This window comes from Miniopterus natalensis, chromosome 2, assembly GCF_054644295.1.
Source record: "Miniopterus natalensis isolate mMinNat1 chromosome 2, mMinNat1.hap1, whole genome shotgun sequence".
In the NCBI taxonomy this organism is placed as follows: domain Eukaryota; kingdom Metazoa; phylum Chordata; class Mammalia; order Chiroptera; family Miniopteridae; genus Miniopterus; species Miniopterus natalensis.
Genome location: NC_142082.1, coordinates 119,136,372 through 119,158,771, shown reverse-complemented (window position 1 = coordinate 119,158,771; position 22,400 = coordinate 119,136,372). Strand labels below are relative to the sequence as shown.

Below are 22,400 nucleotides of genomic sequence, written 5' to 3'. Positions count from 1 at the left end.
CTGGGAAGAAATTGTAAATGTCCCGGAAGATTTTGCACTCAAATAGCTTTTCAAGTATCATGAAGTTATTACTTTAAAAAGAAATTGCAACTAGTGAAACTGAAGATGTTTTATGGATGAAGTTATGAGAGCAAGATAACATGGAACTCCAGGCAGTGGATTCATATTCAAAGAAGGTCTTAGGTGTTTCATCTCAATTTGTAAGTTCCTGAACATTTACATAGTTTTACTTAAGGAAAATATTTAAAGAATGTAACTTATTCCTTATGACATCCCTTTTTAACCAAATGTTAATTAAAATTAATTATGGAGATGCCAATTAAATGGCATCCCCCTCCTTACTCTATTAGGTAAGAGGCCTCTACAGCAACACCAGTTTAGGAAGAAGAAAGGAAGCTGGAAGATTAGGACTGGACAAAGGAAACAAGCAATGTAAAATTTAGATTTTCCTTTTGATGGTTTAGCCCATTTTATTTAGACAAAAAAGGAGGCAGAATCAGGCAGAAGTTCTGTTCAGTTGGAAACAAATTAATAAGAGCCTAATTACCTTGTTTTCTCCTGAGAACTTGAGTGAATGGACTAGATAGACCTGGCTGAGGAACCCAAACCCAAACTAAAACCTACAGAAAAACCTGTATCTGCTGAACTAATTGCAATTTTCTGAAAGGCATGAAGCATTTCTTTTTAAAAAATGCTTTTGTATGTTTTCATCTTCACTTGATGCATGGGATTCATAACTAGAAGTTTACATGTAATTTCATTTTTCTTTTTGCAAAGCAAATCATATTTGAAATATACTAGAAATGAGTAAATACTTCCATGTAGATGGACACTCAGTAGATCATTTTTGTAGCAAATAGACAGAACTTAACTTTATCTCATATAACTTGAACCAATATTTGGCAAAGGGCATATAGTATCTGTGAATAAAGAGCTTTTAGACATTAGTAAAAAGATGAAAACTTCTATAATTCTACAGAAAAATGGAAAAGATTATAAATAGTTAACTCATTTAAGTACTAAATCAGTAAGCATATGAGAAAAATTTAACTTCACTAATAATTTTAAAAATGTAAATTTAAGCAATGTGATAATCAATGTTAATAAAAAGAAGGGAAAGGCTACACAATACAATTTGGCAATTAAGGTTTAAAAATAGTAAGAATATAAATTCCCTACACTTTATTGCTTTGGCAATAACCAGTTTATGCACCAACATAACTACATGCATATCCATTACGGTGTTGTAAACACAATGAAAATTGTTAAATAAGCAAAATGTCCACTATTAGAGATTTGGTTAAATAAATTATGGTATTTCCATGAAGGAGGGATGTAGCAATTAAAAATGATATTTAAATTGCATATTTATTAAATTGAGGAGAATGTTACTAAGTTTTAAAAGTACAAAATAATTCATCTCTATAAAAATATAAAGAAAACAGACTGGAAAGGTCTCTGTCAAAAAGTTAACAGTGAAAAAAAAAGTAATAATTAATTAATAATATATGATCAGTCCTTAAAATGTTAATTCCTCTTTGAAGACTATTAAACCACAAGTGATTTCTCCTTTCATGGAATTCCACAGCACTCTCCTTCTACCTCACTTTTAGAAATGAAAACATATCATCTCCTACTAAACCTACTGGTGAGTAGTTCTTACTTTCCTTAGCATAGCTGCCCTCTCTGAAGGCAGGGCCATACGTATTTCAGATCCTCTGTAATGGTGGTTGGGGTGACTTGTATAGCATCATTTTTAAGAAGAATATTTACTGATTATTCACAATTTTCCTGGCACTGAGCTAAGGCTTGGGCACTATGGGTAATCTAGTAATATTCTTGCTTGGCCTAGTGTGGGATTAATCAGGGAGATAAAATTATAAAATGGTTTTTATAGGTATCCATAGTGATAACTTAGGGGGGAAGCAGACAAAGATGTGAAAGCTTAGTGAAAGCTTTGGAGAGAAAGGACATTCAGGAGTCGTTGGACACAGGGTGAGTTAGAGAAGGATGGTAATCCTAGACTGGGAAGAATGTTCCAGGCAGAAGAAAAATCAAACACAAAAGGGGATATTCAATCACGAGCATAAATGTTTAGGAAACTGAAAGTAGTTCTGTGTGATTGGGACCCTGACCTGGGGAGATACAGCCTTTGAGGTGAACTGAGGCTAGATTATGAAGTTCAGATGCTCTTTTCACATTCAACTCTTCTTTAAAAAACTGAGCATTCCCTCACCTATAGTGGTTTTTAAATTTTTTTAGTTTGCTTAGACCTTTGTAGAGAAATAATGCTTAATTATTCCATTTTCCACTAAGAAATGAATTAGGATGCTAAAAAGAAATGAAAAAGTATATTCTATTTTCCACCTTAAAGCTGGAACTTCAAATGCTCTTCGCTTTTCAAAGCTAGAAATGTTTAGTAATTTTTTATGCATTTGCTCTTGGGAGGAGAGTGTTGATATGAGCCAGTTGTGATGCTTCTCTCTCTGTTGGAAATTGTTCAGGGAACTATCAGGCTTGAGTCTGGTTTACAATAACTTTATTTTAATGGCCTGCTCATGTTTTGTTTTAAGTTATTTTTTAACTTGAGTAGTACTTCAGCTATAGCTTACAGCATTTATATACACTTGAAAATATGTTATGCATATGAGTTTGTTAAATTTTATATTTTTTCTACATATTATTTTAAAAGAAGTTATAATAGAATCATGACAGAAAGATAAAAGGTTTTTAAATTTGATGCTGTATTTCTGGCATTAGAACCTAGTATACTGGAAGGGAATATAAGGATAAATACAGTAAAAATAAAGCCAATTCTCTAAAATTGTTTAAGATCACATATAAAAACCACATTAATGTAGTATCACTTTTCTCTCTCTTATCCACTACTCAAATTTACCCCATTCTTCCATATTTCAGTATTCCGTATAAGACATGGGGGCAGAGGAGTCTAGTTAACATCAGAAACCATATCCTTTATCGGCAAAATACATCATTCAGGAATAGACTAGGAAACAATGATATCATTTGGGAGTTTTCCTTAGAATTTAAATTTGTCATCTGGTGTGCATTTTTTAAACATTTAGTTCTTTCCTAATATTAGGACAGGGTAAAATTATGAGAATAGGAATTTATAAATGAGAAGCAAACAGATTTTGAAGGGAGGTATTCCACTTGGTATTTATAAAATATCAAATGTCTTTGTTTTTTTCACAAACATGAAGGCTGCTTCAGAAGTCATGCTTGAAGCATTGCATCTTCCAAAAGCACAAATGCCAACAGCTAATCACCTGAGATGTTGAATTACACTGAAAAAGGAACATCCCGAAAATGAGTAAGCGTGGGGTCTTGTTGCTTGGGAGAGAAAAAAAATTAAACTTTAGCCTAGAGACTAGTTCAAAAGTCTGTCTTGGTCGCAGCCTTCAAATCTGAGAGGAATCCCAGCTCCTCGGTCGAAAACCCCTTGGTTTTCAGTGGCAGCAAGGTTAGCGAAGGGCCAGCTGAGTCTCTCCAGAGGAGCTCACGGGCCATGGATGCGCTGCCCCCGCCCGGGGCCCGGGGGTGCTGCTACTGGCCCGGCCCTGGGAGGGAGGGAGGCAAATGGACTCACAGTTCGCGACGTCGGAGGAGCCGAAGGGCTCGTCAGGGAAACCATCTCCTGGATTGCTAATCGCAGCTTTAAGCGGTGCAGAGGGTTGCTGATCCCAATTTCTCTCTGGATCTCCGTGTCTGACAGAGCAGACATGATGGCACCGCTCTTCACGTTGGCTCTGCAAGCTGCCACGTACCAGGCAGGCATTCCCAACCAGAGCTGTAGGAATACAGAGGAAAAATACACACACGTATAATAATAATAATAATTTTAGTGTCTCTTATGTGCTAGGCACTATTCTAAGTACCTTACATGTATGAGCCCTTTTATTGCTACTATCCCATAAGATAGATGTTATTATTTTCCCCAGAAGAGACCTATGCACAGGGACATTAAGTAATTTATTAAAAAATACCAGGTAGGCCATAAGGGAAAATAAAGATTTGAAATTGAGTTTCCAGGGTCTGTAATTCAACAACTAAATTTTATTGTTTAGGATAAAATTAATAGTTGTGCAATACCAAATTGTTTAACACAAGCTGTTCAACACAGGAGGAACAGCTACAAGGTGCATTTGGTAAAGGCTCAGTCAGTGTTTGTTGAATGAGTGACTTCAATTTATGATTCTCCTGTGGAATTCTGAGTGCGACAAGCTCGGTCACAGAATGAGCCAGCCCTCCCGCCTCCAGCCCCATGTTTTTGATCAAAGCCGGCTGTGCGGCTCAGCCACATTTATCACGTACCGACCTACACCATGTGATACTTGTGTGAACTTAGTTAGATGTTCTATATGAACTTATTTTTGGAGAATGAAATGTGCTAATGAAAGACACTGAATTTATAAATATCTGTAAAACTTTAGCTAAAGAGTAACAACATGAATAACGAATTAGAAAGTAAGGATTTCAATTTTTCGACTTTGCTGCGATGTTCCTGAGAGACAATCGAACCCGTAGCGCAGTGAGCACAGCACAGTGACCGACACTCATCCCAAGCCCTGGACGAATGCCAGTTCACATGCATGTTGTGGCATGTGAATTACATCCACTCCAAAAAGGAATATTCTCTCCATGTTCCCCCCACCATGAGGTATGGGTAAGAAGCCATACTTCTTACTTAGCTATGAGTAGGAAGCAGGGCATATGCCAGTGAGCAGCTTTATCCTTGGTTTTTCAATAGCCAAAATACTAATTTTAGAGGGCTGTTTATTTGCTGATGTGAACAGACTGAGCAAAAGAAGAACGTAAGAGTGAGAAAAGTGAGAAGGAAGAGGAAGAAGGAAAACTGCAAATCAGCAAATGCAGTGCCAGGAGTCAGAAGTCCTGGGCTCCATCTGACTCTTCCCCTGTCATCAGGGAGTCTGTACCTCTAAAGCTCAGCCTAATTCTTCTCATTCGTAAAGTGCCTTCACAAGGGGTCCAGCCTTAGTAGTCCTAGGCATTGTTCTAAGGTGGATCCCAACGAGCCCCTCCTGATTTTCCTGCCCGGGGATAATCTTGTTCCTTTGAGTTTGGGCTGGACTCAATGACTGTTTTAAGTAACGGGCTATGATAAAAGGGAAGGGATGACGTTTTCCAGATCACTTTACAAAAAGGCTGTGGCTTCATTCCTGCTAGTCCTCCCCCTCTTCCCTCTCGGAGCTCTCATTCTAGGAAAAGCCAGCTGCCCTGCTGTGCGTAGCCCTGTGACGACGCCCGCATGGCAAAGCACAGATGTTTCTGGACAACATCTGGCAAGAAACCCAATCATGTCTGTGAACACACAAGTCAGCTCGAAAGTGTATTCCCCCCAAGGCGAGCCTGGAGAACACTGCCACCCTGGCTGATGCCTTCATTTGTAGCCTGTGAGAGACTGAACGGTCATAGCTAAGCCATGTCCAGATTCCTGACCCACAGAAGCCATGAGGAAAATAAATGCTCAGTCTGGTTATCATTTGTTACATGGTCATAGGTAACTAATACAGATACGCTTTATTTATAAAAAAAAAAAGCCTACCATATCAGAAGGCTGCTTGTCTCTATAGGGGGAACAAACAAAAAGCCAAATATTTGAGTCAATTTGGACCAGGCTATGACTGAAATAAAAGAAAGGAGTGAGGGACTCTTTAATATACTCTTCCATCAGGTTAGACACAGGAATTGGCCTTAACTTGACAGGTATGATCAGATATGACCAAAGATAATTCTTCACCTCTTAGTTTATAAACACAGGTTGTTCAAAATAATTAAACACCTTCATATACCTTCACTGAACCCTAATTATTTCCACGTACTCTCTTCTAAGTAGGATATTTGGATTTCTACAAAAACTTGTGAAAATGCTTGGATTTCCCAAAATGCCTGCCAATACATTGTTACCAATGTCATCCCTGATTAGACTTTTAAAAGTTTTTGATGTGGATAAAGGGCGCGTGAAGCCTCATTCTCAGCAGGCTGTGTGCACAGGAGGTGCCGAGGGAGGTGAGAGTTAAGGGCTCTCATTCACTGGCTCACCAGCTCATTCATCTTGTTTATTCCATTGCACAATTTGAGTCACTTTAGGAAGCACATTATGAACAATTTTTGTGTGCTCGGGATAGGTTTAATTAGCACAAACTTACTGCCTGTCATTTCCTAGCCCCTTAATGTCAGCAAATCTGGTTGTATTTTTTTGTAATTAGGTTTTTTTTTTAATCAAAGGGATTGTTCATCAGTTGCCAAAATAGCAATTGACTCTGTCAAAGTGTAGCTCATTTTATTGGCGTGGAACTGAACAAAGAAGTGCTATCAAATTTGAGGTATTCTTCCCTAAGCATTTTGTCTTATAATTGATTTTTAAGATATAGTAATTTTAATAAATGTTTGGAAGAAGTAGCTCTGATTACTAAAATTCTAAAAATACCCTGACTGGCTATGAGAGAATAAAATAAAACAAGACACCGTTTCTTTCTCCCAGTCCAAGAAAAAAGGCAAAACACTTTTATATCGATCTTTATAGGACTGCTTTTAAAACTCGTATGGGTTTTCATTTTTCCTCATTGATCAACCCTTCTACTCTGGATGTGATATGATAACGAAGGTGGGTGACTTTATAACCCCAAACCATTTGAAACAATGAGTTCTAATTACCTCTGTCAGGCAGGGAAAGCCTGTGTTCTTTGCTCTGACATTGCCATATCTCAGAAGCTTCTAGAAGCCCGCTCTAGAGAACTAAATAGAAGTGGCAGTGAACACCACCGATAAGGTGCATGGAGGTCCCTTGTGGTCAAATATGTATTTCCTTTATTGTCCCAGTGAGCTCCTGATACCCTCCCCTCGTTCGGGCATTACTGAATTTTTCCAGACCCCTGCGTTGTGCAGGAAATGGTGAATGTAGTTCATTATAACATTATCACATTCAGTTTAGACACAGCAGGGAACAAGGGAATATGTTTTCTGCTTTATTCCAGCTGTTTAACCCTAGCTGGCCCCTAGGCATTAGAGAATTAGGTTCAGGAATATACTATAAGCAAAGGAACAGATCTGTATGCAGTTAGGTGGCAGTGGTATCTTGGAAAACCCGAAAACGGTTCTTCTCTGTAACCTGTGGAGAGAGGACCCTGGACTGATGGACTGGGACAGATGTTTTCTTGCAACAACAGAAGGGTGGCTCAAAAACGGATTCTTCTCTTACTCTAGTTTAGACAAAAAGAGGATGGAATTTAGAGAAACTTCCTTTTATCCCACTGGCTGTGTCCCTCCGCCACAATCACAAGAAAGCAATAGAACAAAATCACAATGTCCACAGGTCTCTAGATAAAGCACATAGTGCTTTTACGAGCTATTTGAGGCTATTGGAAAGCTACAACTTCAGAAACCTGCCTTTACCAACTTAGCAGTGATTGAATTAAGAGCCTTCTAGTTAAATTCTCTTACCTCTAGCCATGCAACGACCGTGGGCCCATCCCACTGGGCAAAAGGCAATCCCTTCCTTCGAGCTTCTTCAAGAAGTTCATGCCTGAATATGTAACAAAGATTATTAGCCAGGGAATATGGTAAAACATGGCTGTGATTATTTTTAATTGCATTATTTTTTAAAAATCTAATAATCCTTTATAAGATTTTTTATGAGATAATACGGAATAACAGAATTCCTACTTCCTTTGAGTAATATATGCGAATCGCTCATTGATTTTATTAGACATTAAACATCAACATCTAAAAATAATTTCCCCTAACATTTATTCACTAAAAGTCAACCATTAAGTGTTAATGGACTGAGAAGCTGAACTATATTATTAGCAAATATCTTATCCCTTTAACAAGAAAATGGCCCACCTATGCATATTCAAGCATACATTATGGGATCTAAATGTGGCTTCTTCCACCTGCCCTGCTCACTTTCCCTTATTATTTCAATGGCAGAGGAAATGCCTGTATATAGAGGCAGAAGATAAATTTGGTCATTTTAGCAACATTCAAAAGATGTGCTCAGTTTTAGAATTCTCTCTGGGTCCAGGTGGCTATCTTAGGAGTTAGGTCTTTGTCGAGACTCCAAAATTACTTCTCATTTGAAGGGAACTCCAAGGTAAATTGACTTCATCACAAGAAAGCAATGTAAGGTGTGAAATTCAATAGGACATTTCTTTCCATTTATAATCACTGCTGTTTTTAATAAAAGTGAAATACCTCAATGACAACAAATGTTTGTTTCTGACCATAAAAAGTTGTAGAGAGCCTCGACAAATGCACATTTTAATCACTGTCCCTATTACTGAGCCTTTAGAATTGACATCCATTTACAAAGCCAATTTGAGTCTGCTCATTACTAAAATAGCAAGTTCATTTTCTTGGTATATATACCTGGCCAGGATTATACTAGAAAATGTATTCTCTGTTTCTTAGTACGTTTTGATTTTACAAACAATAAAAATGTATATAATAATTGTTTTTTGAATGTGTGTATTTGTGCTTAGGAATTCATAATTAATATATCTATAAACTTCAAAGTAAAGTATTTAATTATTTCCTACTATCAATCAATTAATTACTTATTATGGTGGATTATCATATGTTAAAATACATAATAAAAAAGCCTTTCAACAGGAGAGCTTGTTGTGTTTGCAAAGGATGTTATCACCAAAAATGCATTGTGAAAAACAAGCAAGAAGACAAGACAAAAATTAAAGTTATAGTGGCTGAAGAGACACATAAAGGAACTGTTGTTTCATTTGATGGGACAGCAAGTAAGCATGGGGAAGTTCTGCAAGTAAGTTGTTCAGCTGGAAAAGGGAACAAGCAACACTGATGTCCAGAATCCAAAAAACTAGAAGGGTTTTCTCACCCGGCTTGCTTTGCCATCACCCATACCCTCCGGCTTCCTCATGCCATCCCTTCATTGAAAACCAGATTCAAATGGCCTAGTCTCACTGTAACACCTAGATTGACAGAAATGGGTGGAAGGGTCAACCAACCAACCACCCACCAGGTACTTATTGAACACCTGTTTTGACCTAAGACCCCAGGAAAGGGACATGGACCCAGTTTTCCAGGAGATTCCTGGTTAGATAAAAAAGTAAACATATGAAACTGTTTGAAAGCGTAATGAAATATACAGATAGATGCTAAAAATCAATAATGCACACTCTGAGTGTGAGGATTCTAGAAAGGGGGCTCGTAGCAATGGAAACAGTTGGTGAAGTCTTTGTGGCAACTCAGCTTTGAAGGGCAGGAAGAAAGGAGATGGGGGATGGCGTTCCAGGCAGGGTCAGCAGTAAGGGTGGAGAGGCAGAGGCAGGCTTGAGCATGGAATATATGCAAGAACATTTAGAGTGGCCCTCCTTTAGATCAGAACTCCACAGGGGCGAAGAGCACTATTAAGAGTTGTAATGTTACAACCGTTATGCAAAGGAACACTTTCGCTGATGTGACAAGTGAGTGGCATTAAAGTGGAAGTAGCAAGCATACATTTATAATCCTTTTTTTTTTTACATTCAGTAAAAAAGCAAGTAAATATGCACTCAACACGTATAAAACACATAACATTTTCACAAGTGAATTATATGAGTTGTCCAAAAGCCATTTTTAAAAGTTAGAATATTTTAATTGTGAAAGGTCTGTCTAGTTCCCTAATAAAAAAATGCACCACACTGGCTAGCGTGATCCTAAACTTAAGTCAGATGGTGTAACTTCTCTGCTTATAAATATTCAATTACTCCTTGTATCACTGAGAATAAAAGCCAAAGAAGCTCTTAGAATCTACCCTACTGCCTTTATCTCTTTGACTCAACTGCCATCTCACCCAGCACCATTGATGTCCTTGCTATTACCTGAAAACAGACCAGACCTTGTTCTGCCTCAGGACCTTTGCACCTGCTATTTCCTCTGTCTGAAATTTTTGTCCCCTCCATCTCAACATGGCTTACTACTTTACTTACTTTAAATCTTTACTCAAATGTCACTTTTCTCTGAATGTCTCTTACCCTCCATCCTAAAACCCCCACGAGACACTCCTTATACCCATTCCTTGTTTTATTGTTTTTATCTTCCAATATAGAGTGTCATTTATCCCTCTCTGTCATCTCTCAATAGAAAATAAGTTCAAAGAGGACCAAAGTTTCATATATTTTGTTCAGAGGTAAATTTGAAGCATCTAAAACATGGCCATCACAAAAGAGGTGCTCAGTAAATAATTGTGAATGTTGAACATGTCAGCCAGTGCTTACATTCAGGCACTTTTGTTTCAGTGAATTGCACCCATAATGCATTTTCGCAGTCCAATTTTTGAGCCACTTTGTCAGAAGAGCACCCATTCCACATGATTCCAAGAGTCTAGCCTAGTTTGGGATTTGTGATGAAAATCTGGTTAAGAGTCAATCCAATGTGCTCAAATAATTCTATTCTCTTTCTGAACAGATATTTAACTGTACAGTGTTTTGAAAAATTGTTGGAGAATGTGGCCCTTCAAAAAGTTTTTTGTTTGTTTTGTTTGTTGTGTTTAAATCATAGACTCTCATAACAACTTTAGTAAGAGTATGCACTTCAAATTTTCTTTTAACATCTGCAAGCTGAAAATGTATATCTTAATTAGCATAATTATTCCAAACAGAAATATATTATAAATCTCAATCAGTTGCTTCAGAACATTGATTAGCTAAATATACATATTTAGCTCCATAAAATTAAGAGCTTCAAATCCAACATTAACATGTTTGACTTGATTTGGAAAGCACAGCATACTGTGATTTTTGTGTGCAAGTGTGTGTGTTTGTGTTTTATATTATGGCACATTTTTACATGCAGTGCATATAAAAGTCCATTACATATTTAATCAGTGTTTGATTTAGAGTCTAAGAACACATGCTAGATTCTACAGAACTGAAATGATTTGATTGCATTAAAACCAAAGTTCACTCATATTTAAACCTCTTTTCTTCAAGCTGCTTTGAAATGGAGAGCATAGTCTCTGACAAGAAATTTATTTGTGAATTTGAGTTCGGATTTACATAATTTATCTCCTCACCTTATTTTGAATTTAATCAAAACCATTTAAAAGGTATAAACACACACACAAATGTGATGGAACGGTACAATTACTCATGCTGTTACTGAAAATTAGAGGAGCTTCTATTACCTTCCATTAAACATTTTCACTTTTGCAAGACACTGTGGTCTGTTCTCCCCAGTCACTTCTGATGGTAAACTGGGGACTTACTGGAGGGACACTGGTAATTTTTCAGATTATTTGTATACCATTTAGACTAGATTGCTTTAATACGTCATCTAATTTAAGCCCTCTTTAACTCAGATTTGAAGTTTATAGTTCCCATACTTCTGAGGTTATTCATATTGTCTTAGACTGTTGTGAGGATTAGGAAGTTGAGGGCAATATTGGTAAGTACTGAGAATGTATGTCAGTCACTCAAGGGTATGCAGCAAGCAAGTGGGGAAGTTGGGGCTTAAACTTGTGTCTTCTGATTCCTAATTCAGTGTTCTTTCCACCCCAAATATTCACACATTTTCACTGTCTGTTCTACTCCTGACAGTTTAACCTCCTAAGTTTCCTTTTAGCAACCGTACTAAGGAAATGATTTTGAGGTCCAAAATATTTATGTTCCAGGAGCATGTGCAAGACAAGAAACTACATTTTGAATGAAGGCTGTTATAATGGTCCCTTAAAATCCATAAATGACAATGCATCGTGCATTTATTATTTTTCAAATTTTATTCAAAAGGGATGCAGAAGAGATTAATCAAAGAACTTGTATGCATAACCCTTGGACACAGACCATAGTGTGGAGAAGGCCTGGTGGGGGTGTGGGGGCAGATGCAAGGTGGAAGGGATCAACGAGGGGGAAAAAAGGGATATCTGTAATACTTTCAACAATAAAAATAAATTTTAAAAAATGGATGCAGAAATAAAGGTTTATTTCTTGAGATTATTTTCCTCATGAAACTTAAAAATCATTAAAAAATGGAAGACCAGTATTATGTGATGACATGAAAATAATGCTTTAGAACCCAATGTCATAATATTTATTATTTTAAAAATGTAAGTTCATACAATCTGCCTTTGGCCAGCAGAGTTGAACAGTACTCTACCCATAGCTTGCCTTGCATGTTAAAGAACACTCATTAGAGCTTCCACTAGTATCCTGAATTATCCTAACTGGAGTAAATATTGCAATGTTAAATAAATAGTAGAAGCATCTATAAGCTGAAATTAGAGGAGAAAATAGAACAAATATAAATCATGCTAGTGAACTAAGTAATATTATAAAGCACATGACCTTATATTGGTATAAAAATATCCATATAGCCAATTACGAACATTCTTCATAGCTCCCTGGGTAACTGCATCTCATTGGAGCCACTTTATTTACACGCACACACCCCATCCCAGCCAACTTTTGGCTTTAAATTTAAGAGCAATATGTCTCCCCATCTACAGCGTTTTAAATAGTTCACCATGTTACCAATGCAAAAGTTTACACCAATATAAATATTTTATAAAAATAATGCATAATTTGTTCTACTTTGAAGCCCAGTTTGTTTTCGGAATATATAACATATTCTAATTTTAGTTTTAAAGGGGCAAAATTTGAAACTGTAATCCAAATAGTATAAATTTTTAAAGCTTTAAAAATTCACCCCTGTATAGGAAACAATGGAAAGAACACAAAACGAAAGGGTTCAGCCAGAACCAAGACTGACTTTGGAATCTGCATGTGAAAGTTCTACTGGAGAAGATCCAGCGTTTTACTCTCTTCACGTATGTGAAGTTCTGGAAATGGACAGAAATGGACTCTTGCCTACAATGTGGGTGCAGGACCCCAAAGCACCAGGGAGCACAGTCAGAATCACCCAAACGGCCGGCGACCATGGCTCAGGCCTCCCGGCTGCCGCAATAACCCCCAGAGAGCGGCTTGAGCACCAGGGGAGGTGCTGTCTGAATATCTGTTGACATGAGTCTAACAGAGCATAGAATCGCCTGGAAGGCCAACGGAATTAATCAGATATGACCATTTCTCTGAACCAATGATTCCTTTGATGATGTGGAAATAAATACACTTCACGGTTTTCGTTTTAGGTCAGAGGCAGTGCAGCTTGTGTTACAACCGAAAGAGAAATAGTAAAGATAAAAGAAAAAGAAGATGGTGCTGAAAAGAAACACGTTCAGCAGCCACGGTGATTCAACTTACCCCGATGTGCTTTTCATGAGATGGAGAAGGGTGGATGGGAAAGAAAAGCACACAAATGTTAATGCACACATTTCAATCCAGAGGAAGCCGTGGCATAAAACAAGAGCATCATTTCAGGTGGGCGAAAGCTCAGGGATGGAAAGATATGGTGTCTCATTTTTATTTCACCATGACACACATACTCACTGGCTCCAAAAAGCATGGTCAGGCTGAGGGAGTTCTAATAGTTGACCAGTGTCTGTCTCTTGAAAATGAGCCACTCTGAAACATGCTTGACCACATTGTCCCCAGCCTCCAGTATACCCCGGGAGGACATCAGGACCGGTTAAAGGGCATTCTTTGCCTCAGGGCTCTCCTGGGTTATCTTGCAAATAGAAGTAAATAACTTACTAAATGGCACTGGGATTCTCACGCAGCCCTATAAGCCTACTGTTAGAGCTCAAGGAAAAGTACAGCAGACTTCTTGAGAGGGAGCAACTTGAAGAAAGAACTGGTTTGAGCTGAGAAGACCTGTATTCTAGTCTCATGCATGATGTGGTCGGAATGACTAACAGGTTCTTATCTTGAATTTCCTCAACTTAATTTAGGGCAAGAAGAAATTTGTGTATTCCAAGTCCATAATTTTATTATTCTAACAAGTGCTATAATACTAAGTAGTATTTTTTTTTTTTTTTGTAAGTAGGTATGTGCCAGTATTCAGAACATGAGAAAGTATAAAAGAATTCTATTACTCTTCTCGCCTTGCCACACTACTTCTTCCTTTACTTGAACTGGCAAAATAAGATTGAGTTTGTGCCAATTGAATCTCTTCCAATAGAAACATTTATTTGAACAGAGCTTTATAAATGTTTCTATGAGGAAAAACAATGAATGAGATTGGTTCACCAATACTGTCAGAAATGATCACAAAAACAACATTGATTTAAATGTAATGTTTGAAGGAGCCTGCTTTCTCCCTGGATATAGTAGAGGCATTGGGAAAATATGGAATTTAAATAATTCAACAAAAAGCCATGGGAATATTATTTTAAATTTTCTAGACACGCATAATAAACTAAATCTTAGAAAAATAAAACTTTTACTACAACTCATAAAATATATTCAATGTAACAAAATATGAAGCGGAAATTCCTGTCTCAGAAATAAAGCAAATCAGAGAGTTTTCTTATTTCTTGCATAATCATTATAAAGAAAAGCTTGACATGGCAATGGAACACCCTGCACATGCCTCCTTTAAACGCATTCATTCAGAGAAACCTTGTATTTTATTAAATGGACATCACAAAGAAAAGTATATTCTTTGACCTTAGCACTGGGACAGCTGTGGCAAGCTCTTTATATTTTCAAATAAACAAAAACATAATTGTCCATACAAGTTAGCATCACAATATCCTAAGAAATTTAAGGCATACTTTTTACATCATACATGCAACAGAAAGAAAATTAAGACCAAAAAGAGGTAGCTTCTAAGGGATTAAGGTGGTTTTCCTGTCAACATACCTGTGAACCTTTTCATGAGCTTTGAAAACAAGGCAATTTCTAAGCCTTACACAAAAATTGAACCAGTTATTACCATGGACAAAATAATCTGCCATAGCTTAGCAGTTATCTAAGAATTGCTCTCCAATAAAACAAGTGGATTAAATCTGCACAAAGTAGAACATTAATGTTCCTGACATCTTCATTTATCACTTTTGAAAATAGGTGACTTGCACCAATAAAATACCTTAAATATAAAACATGAGAAATGATGAAAACAAACAGGGAACTCAAATAAAAAACTATTGCTCAAGGAGTATCACTTTAAGTTCTAATATATTCGTTATCAATGTTTTCTGTTTTCTCATAGTTTTTATGAGAACAAAGTTATCTGTTTTCTCATAGTTTTTATGAACTTTCTTCTCCTTCATAGTCAATTAATTTAACAGCCACATTGATCAAGTATCTCACTTGAGAATATTAAGTACTTCAGCTCATGACTTTCTAAAATATATGTTCTGCAAAAAAAAAGTCAAGCTATCATCATAAATAACTCAGAGATTTTTGTGGTAATACATTATAAATTCATATCAAAGATGTATATATGCAAATATTTATTTTTTATTTGGACAGGTATTTAAATTTTATTATAAAAATTAATATAATATTTCCTACAAGCAGCTATTTCCAGTTACATATAAACTCATTATTCTTTTTCTCTCCACTCCAGATTGTCACAGTTACTATCATAGCAAGAGAGACTCTGTCCGGGATAAGTGTTCTCTAGTCAAAGACCCCGTAAGTAATAGCCAAATACATTTTAATTGACATAGAAAAGAACAGGTTAAGTTACCATCTGATGAATAAGGTCAAATCCAATGATTGGCATTATGTTTTCCTTGGGATGTCAGCACAACAGGAAGACATTACCAGCTAACACATTTCAAAACAGGTGCCTTGAACTTTCCAGTTGTCTCACTTTAATCTTCTGGGTCTCCTACTAAGTAATGGGCCTTCACCTATTTATAGGCCAGTCAGCTGTGGATGCAAAACTTCACTAAATGACTCACTGCCTAAGCTTTATATGTGGAACATAACTGCCTCTTGCCTTTGAATGTTCAAGTGGATAACTCGGAAATATTCTTCAGTCAATTCTTAGCACCAGGTTGAGGAGTGAATGGGTAGTAAACGGAGAAGAAAAGTGGAATGAAGAAAGGATTTTTTTCAATAGGCTAAGCCTGAGAGTGTCTATATGGTGATGGCCACACACAGAGGCGAGCAGACTGTGAAGATCAAAGAGCAGGTGGGAATCAGCATGACGTAACTGAGAAAAGGGGAAGGGGTCGTCTTAAGTAAGAAGACAAAAGCTTAGTTTTCTGTAATAATAAAAAGACAGGATGGGGGCAAGTGTGAGTGTGTATTAGACAGTAAAGAAGTCAGAGTCCTCAGTTGCCCTCTGAGGTAGAACGTGAGCGCATCTGCAGAAGATGCAGATTTAAGGAGGCTGGAATTCTCTAACAAAAGCTGCAGAAAGAGGAAGGAAGATGGGCGAGAGGAGAATATCGAGGCTGCTGGGCAGGGGGGAAATCCCAAATGAAACTGCTGCAAATGCCCTGCTGTCATTTGCTCCAGCAGCACAGCGGTGCCCAAATATAGACGTGGAGAACGCAAATTCATCTGTGGCCGTGGTTATGACATATGGATATGAGCAAACGGAAGAGGAGCGAAAAAACTTAGGAATTGTTGGTTGTGTTGAAATTATGGACCTGGAATCTAAGCTAAATAGGCAGAGAGGAGAGGGCAGTAAAGGGCTAATGCAGTGGGAAAGGACAGAAATTTTACAAATATGATAGTGGAAGAAGTTGATAAAGCATGTTGGATGGAGAAGACTCCAGTTAGAAGGGAGTGATATGCTTAAATCAGTAGTTTTGGAACAGAATGGCTCGAGGTGATGACAAGATTCAGAATATGGCCATGGAGGTACCTGAGCTGGAGCAGAGAATAATATTGAAAGTGATGAAGCCGTGAAACTTAAAGGTGAGGCTGTGATGCGGTGGGTTCCGTGGCCATACAGCGCCCCAGGCAATGGCAGGAATTGCTTTATAAAGAAAGTCAGGTGATGGAGACAGATGGAAAAAGACGGCCAAGCACATTTCTACTAATCCTTGCAAATGAAAGCAAATGGTTCGGAAGTTTTAAGTATGGTCCATCATGACACTACTTCAGAAATAACTTTTCTTTAAAGTTAATACTGACTTCAAATAGCTTTTGGAGATATTTTTAAAAGAAGTTAAGAATCTTTATTCTTCTAAGAATTTTGTTTCATTTGCCTTGCAAACTTAACCCAATGAAGGCCAAAATTAAAATTTTGAAAATGCAGAATCTAAAAGAAGCACATTTAATTGTATGCTTGTATATACATATGCATGAAATATACATATGTACACACATACATATATATATATTTTAAAAGAAATGTCTTTTGGTACAGACTATTTTTTTTTTAAATAAAATCTTGGCAATAGGACATGAATGGTCACTGCCCTTCTTAGAATGCGGAGACAAGGAAAAGAAAGTTGCTTCATGAATGGCTAATTTTAAAAAAATATGGAAAGAAACCACATCTTCAATGATCTTATGAAAAATACAACAGAGCTAATGCAACATCCTATATTTGTGGAAACCAATATGGAGAATTCTTTCTAGATTAAGATGTCAGCATTATGTTTAAATGTACCTTAATAAGTGCCATTTTTTTCTTTTTAGAAAAGGAACCAAATAATCCTTGTTATTAGACACTAACTTTGTAAGTTTTACTGGAATAAATAATGTTAGATTGATTCAAGGACACATTTAAATTTTTTATATTGTTTATCTATTAGTGATCATTACTATTGTTATATCAGACTTTGGAATATTATGTAGGGCTAATTATATTAGGAAAAGTCAATTTTATAACACGACTACATCTTGTGCTTTGAAACTACCTGCCCCTCCCTGTTGTAAAAACAATATTTGGTTTGAATATATTTGTTATTCAATTTGAAGGAAGGGATGGGGTTGGGTAAGAAACTATTCTTTAGGGGAAACATGCTACATCTTTCAGAGTATAAAGAGACTGAGGGATTCTTTTTTGACTCTCTATATAGACCATTTTAAATTATATAAGGAATTCAAGGTCCAGCTGAAAGACTGGACTACAGACTAAATTGTGGCCTTACCCTGAAATCCTAAATAATTCAGAGGTAATCTGGGCTCAGGAGATCTGCACTTTTGTGTGCCACTGTTCTTGGAAAGCTACATTCCTCATGTGTGGAAGGAAGTAGCAGTTTCTACCTCAAATGCTTTGTGAACATTAAAAGATATAATACAACCTAAAATGTGTAGAATAGTGGCTAGCATATTATAACTGCTCCATGTGATTATTAAATATTTATTACATATAAAATAGATTATTATCATTACTATACAAAGCATGAGGAGGAAAACGGAACAGAAAACATGCACACTAGAATACAGGAGTAATCAGGAACAAGAGATAGGTGTTAAGTATATTAAGAGCACAGGGCACACGCTGGGAAATAGAGAAGCAGAGCCGGTGAGCTGACCGGGACCGGGGAAAGCAGGGACTGGCGGCCACGTGAAGGCATCTGGCCTGGATCCTGGGCGGCTGGGAATGGCTGAGGGGTTTTAGGCAACTTTCAAAATATGGTTTACATAAATCTCTTTGGCAGAAGTGTGAAGAATGGATCCCAGGAAGGCAGGCCTGGGAGTAAGAAGATTGTTTCAAATGGTCTGAGGAAAGGAAGGAGAAAATCAACATGCTTGAGAGATTTTTAAAGAGCTAGTGTGTGAAGTGATGGTAAAAATGAAGGGGACAGGTATGCAGGGGTGAGAGGGATAGTGTAGAGGGGTGAGAGGGATAGTGTACGGGGTGAGAGGGATGGTGTACAGGGTGAGGGATGGTGTACGGGGTGAGAGGGATGGTGTACAGGGGTGAGAGGGATGGTGTAGGGGGTGAGAGGGATAGTGTACAGGGTGAGGGATGGTGTACAGGGGTGAGAGGGATAGTGTACAGGGGTGAGAGGGATGGTGTACGGGGGTGAGAGGGATAGTGTACGGGGTGAGAGGGATGGTGTACAGGGGTGAGAGGGATAGTGTACAGGGGTGAGAGGGATAGTGTACGGGGTGAGAGGGATGGTGTACAGGGGTGAGAGGGATAGTGTACAGGGGTGAGAGGGATAGTGTACAGGGGTGAGAGGGATGGTGTACAGGGGTGAGAGGGATAGTGTACAGGGGTGAGAGGGATGGTGTACAGGGGTGAGAGGGATAGTGTACAGGGGTGAGAGGGATGGTGTACGGGGGTGAGAGGGATAGTGTACAGGGGTGAGAGGGATAGTGTACAGGGGTGAGAGGGATGGTGTACAGGGGTGAGAGGGATAGTGTACAGGGGTGAGAGGGATGGTGTACAGGGGTGAGAGGGATAGTGTACAGGGGTGAGAGGGATAGTGTACAGGGGTGAGAGGGATGGTGTACAGGGGTGAGAGGGATGGTGTAGGGGGTGAGAGGGATAGTGTACAGGGTGAGGGATGGTGTACAGGGGTGAGAGGGATAGTGTAGAGGGGTGAGAGGGATAGTGTACGGGGTGAGAGGGATGGTGTACAGGGTGAGGGATGGTGTACAGGGGTGAGGGATAGTGTACAGGGGTGAGAGGGATAGTGTACAGGGTGAGAGGGATGGTGTACAGGGGTGAGAGGGATGGTGTAGAGGGGTGAGAGGGATAGTGTACAGGGTGAGTGATGGTGTACAGGGGTGAGAGGGATAGTGTACAGGGGTGAGAGGGATAGCGTACAGGGGTGAGAGGGATGGTGTAGAGGGGTGAGAGGGATGGTGTACAGGGGTGAGAGGGATAGTGTACAGGGGTGAGAGGGATAGTGTACAGGGGTGAGAGGGATAGTGTACAGGGTGAGTGATGGTGTACAGGGGTGAGAGGGATAGTGTACAGGGGTGAGAGGGATAGTGTACAGGGTGAGTGATGGTGTACAGGGGTGAGAGGGATAGTGTACAGGGTGAGTGATGGTGTACAGGGGTGAGAGGGATAGTGTACAGGGTGAGTGATGGTGTACAGGGGTGAGAGGGATAGTGTACAGGGTGAGAGGGATAGTGTACAGGGGTGAGAGGGATAGTGTACAGGGTGAGTGATGGTGTACAGGGGTGAGAGGGATAGTGTACAGGGTGAGTGATGGTGTACAGGGGTGAGAGGGATAGTGTACAGGGTGAGTGATGGTGTACAGGGGTGAGAGGGATAGTGTACAGGGGTGAGAGGGATAGTGTACGGCGGTGAGAGGGATAGTGTACAGGGGTGAGAGGGATAGTGTACAGGGGTGAGAGGGATAGTGTACAGGGGTGAGAGGGATAGTGTACGGCGGTGAGAGGGATAGTGTACAGGGTGAGAGGGATAGTGTACGGGGGTGAGAGGGATAGTGTACGGTGGTGAGAGGGATAGTGTACAGGGTGAGTGATGGTGTACAGGGTGAGAGGGATAGTGTACGGGGGTGAGGGATAGTGTATGGGGGTGAGTGACAGCCACGGGGTGAGAGCCACAGTAGCGCGGGAAGGCGCGCAGGGGAAGGGGCGGGAGAGTCAGGACGATGATGAACCCCAGGTTTCTGGTTTGTTCTCCTGGGTAGAGGTCACTGCCTTAGATCCTGTTCCACTTTCTCCTGTTCCATTTTCTTGGTTTTCTTCTTTACCCTAGAGTTCTTTGCCACCCAGCTTCTAATCGCACATTTCATTATTCAGAAAATAGAATTTGAGTACCTGCAATATTTCAGCACTGCAAGTGTTTAAAAAAGCCGAGGTGCTCCCGGGTCCAGGCCTCTGAATTCTAGAGACAGGCATAGAATCCCAGGGCAGGGACAATGCAAAGGGCACGCAGCCCAGCCTCACAGCTGACACTGGAGTCTCCCCCAGCACAGTCCTGCGCGTGCATGGCTGGGAGGCCCACGTTGGACGGAAGGGTGAGAAACACTCCCGCTCGTCAATTCTTTCCGCTCACATCTGTGACCACTAACAGCTCTCACGTAGGCCTGGCTCAAATCTATTTGCAGCAACCTCTGCTTTGGGCCCAAGATCTTATCACGATCTTGGGCCAGGATCACATCTGATTGCTCTTCTGCTTGGCAGCATCTGGATCCCTGTTGTCTCCACTCCACACATTCCGAATTATTCCTACCACTCCGTGGAGAAATGGTTTGGTGTCATTTTTGCTAGGCTGGTCATGTTCCTGTGAATATATGCTGCCTCAAACACATCTGCTTCAAGCTCATTTCCCAGAAACTAACACACTCGCTGGCTATGATCTGGTCAGGGCATAGATTCTTGGCCTTATTAATTGCTTTTATGGATACTGAAATTAACTTCTTCATTAGACATTTCTAATTCGTCTTCTTTGCAGAAACATTTTCCTTAGGAGCTGAAGTTAAATTATATGCATCCTCCTACACACAAATAACATGCATAGTAATGAAGTTGGATCATATGAATTATAATTGGAATTATATAAATACCTTTATTAAATCTCATCTTGTTAGATTTGGATATCCTTATAAAGGTCTTCCTTAAACAAAAGTATTTATCTAAAAATTTAACTGTGTCTTCTAGCTTCATGCTTACACAAAACTGTTATTCTTATTTTAAACCTTTTATAAAAGTGCTGAGTAGGCTGCCTTCTATTTCACCCAATCATCATCCATTCATTTCTTCAGCCCCCTGATGACAATGGTCCCATCAGCTATAAATGCATTTTGTTAGTTTCATTCCAATCTTATGTTTAGAAGTATCTTTTAAAAAGTAGATGAACTATGTTACTGAACTCAATATATGGTATTTCTACAGCATTTCCTCCCATCTGCATGTCTAGAAAATGTTTGAAAATTTTAAGGGTGCATCTTACTGTTAAGGGACTCCATTTATTTTTGGTGATCATCTAATAAATGTTTTACATTTCGTTTGAAAACTAACAGTGAGGTGACCAGTCTTTAACTTGGAGAACATCTTTTAAATAAGGACATTAGGTGGCTTTAGGCTTGTGGCACTTTTCTCATTCTGTTCGAAGACCAGTGACTTAAAGAAGGGAAAATGTCCCCTGAAGTGCCTAAATGCAATAATTTGTCTTAATGTCTGTCTCTCTAATATCAACCAAGACAGACAATATACACTTAATTATAAAAGGAGGTCTTTCTTCTAGTACATGTAACTATCTTGAGCTTTAATTTCCTTTATTAATTGTTATTTTATATTTTACATTTTACCTTGACAGAAAATATGAAGATTCTATGGGGCTTCTGTTCTGTTTATTCTTTAATCTATTAATAATGTACTGTGGGTTCAAAACAGCAACCCTATTCCTTCCATATTCTTTCTTTCCTCCAAATAGATACAATAGAGAGAGCGAGCACTTTGGCTTTCCTTAGCTTTATTATTCTTAATAAATTTCAATGCATCCTGGCCTTTAGCCTTTGGGTATTATTACTTTTTACGTTCAGGGAATTCTTACAATTGTACTTGTTTGAAGCTAGACAGGACTATCCATGATCAGATGGCAAGGCCACGATAGCTCTAGGTCAGTGCAGGTAGAGAAGACACACTTCTAGAGGTCCAAGTAGGAAA

At 38.8% G+C, this 22,400-nt stretch overlaps 1 protein-coding gene across 1 annotated transcript in view; it reads right to left on the bottom strand.

Annotated features, from left to right (window-relative positions):
• Window positions 1–22,400, bottom strand: part of PPFIA2 (PPFI scaffold protein A2) — a 418,639-nt gene that overhangs the window by 23,909 nt on the left and 372,330 nt on the right. The window contains exons 22-23 of the mRNA XM_087814518.1: window positions 7,486–7,567; window positions 3,611–3,811 (exon numbers count right to left, since the gene is read on the bottom strand). Coding sequence (XP_087670644.1) covers window positions 3,611–3,811; window positions 7,486–7,567 — 283 coding nt within the window. The remainder of the gene's footprint in view (window positions 1–3,610; window positions 3,812–7,485; window positions 7,568–22,400) is intronic.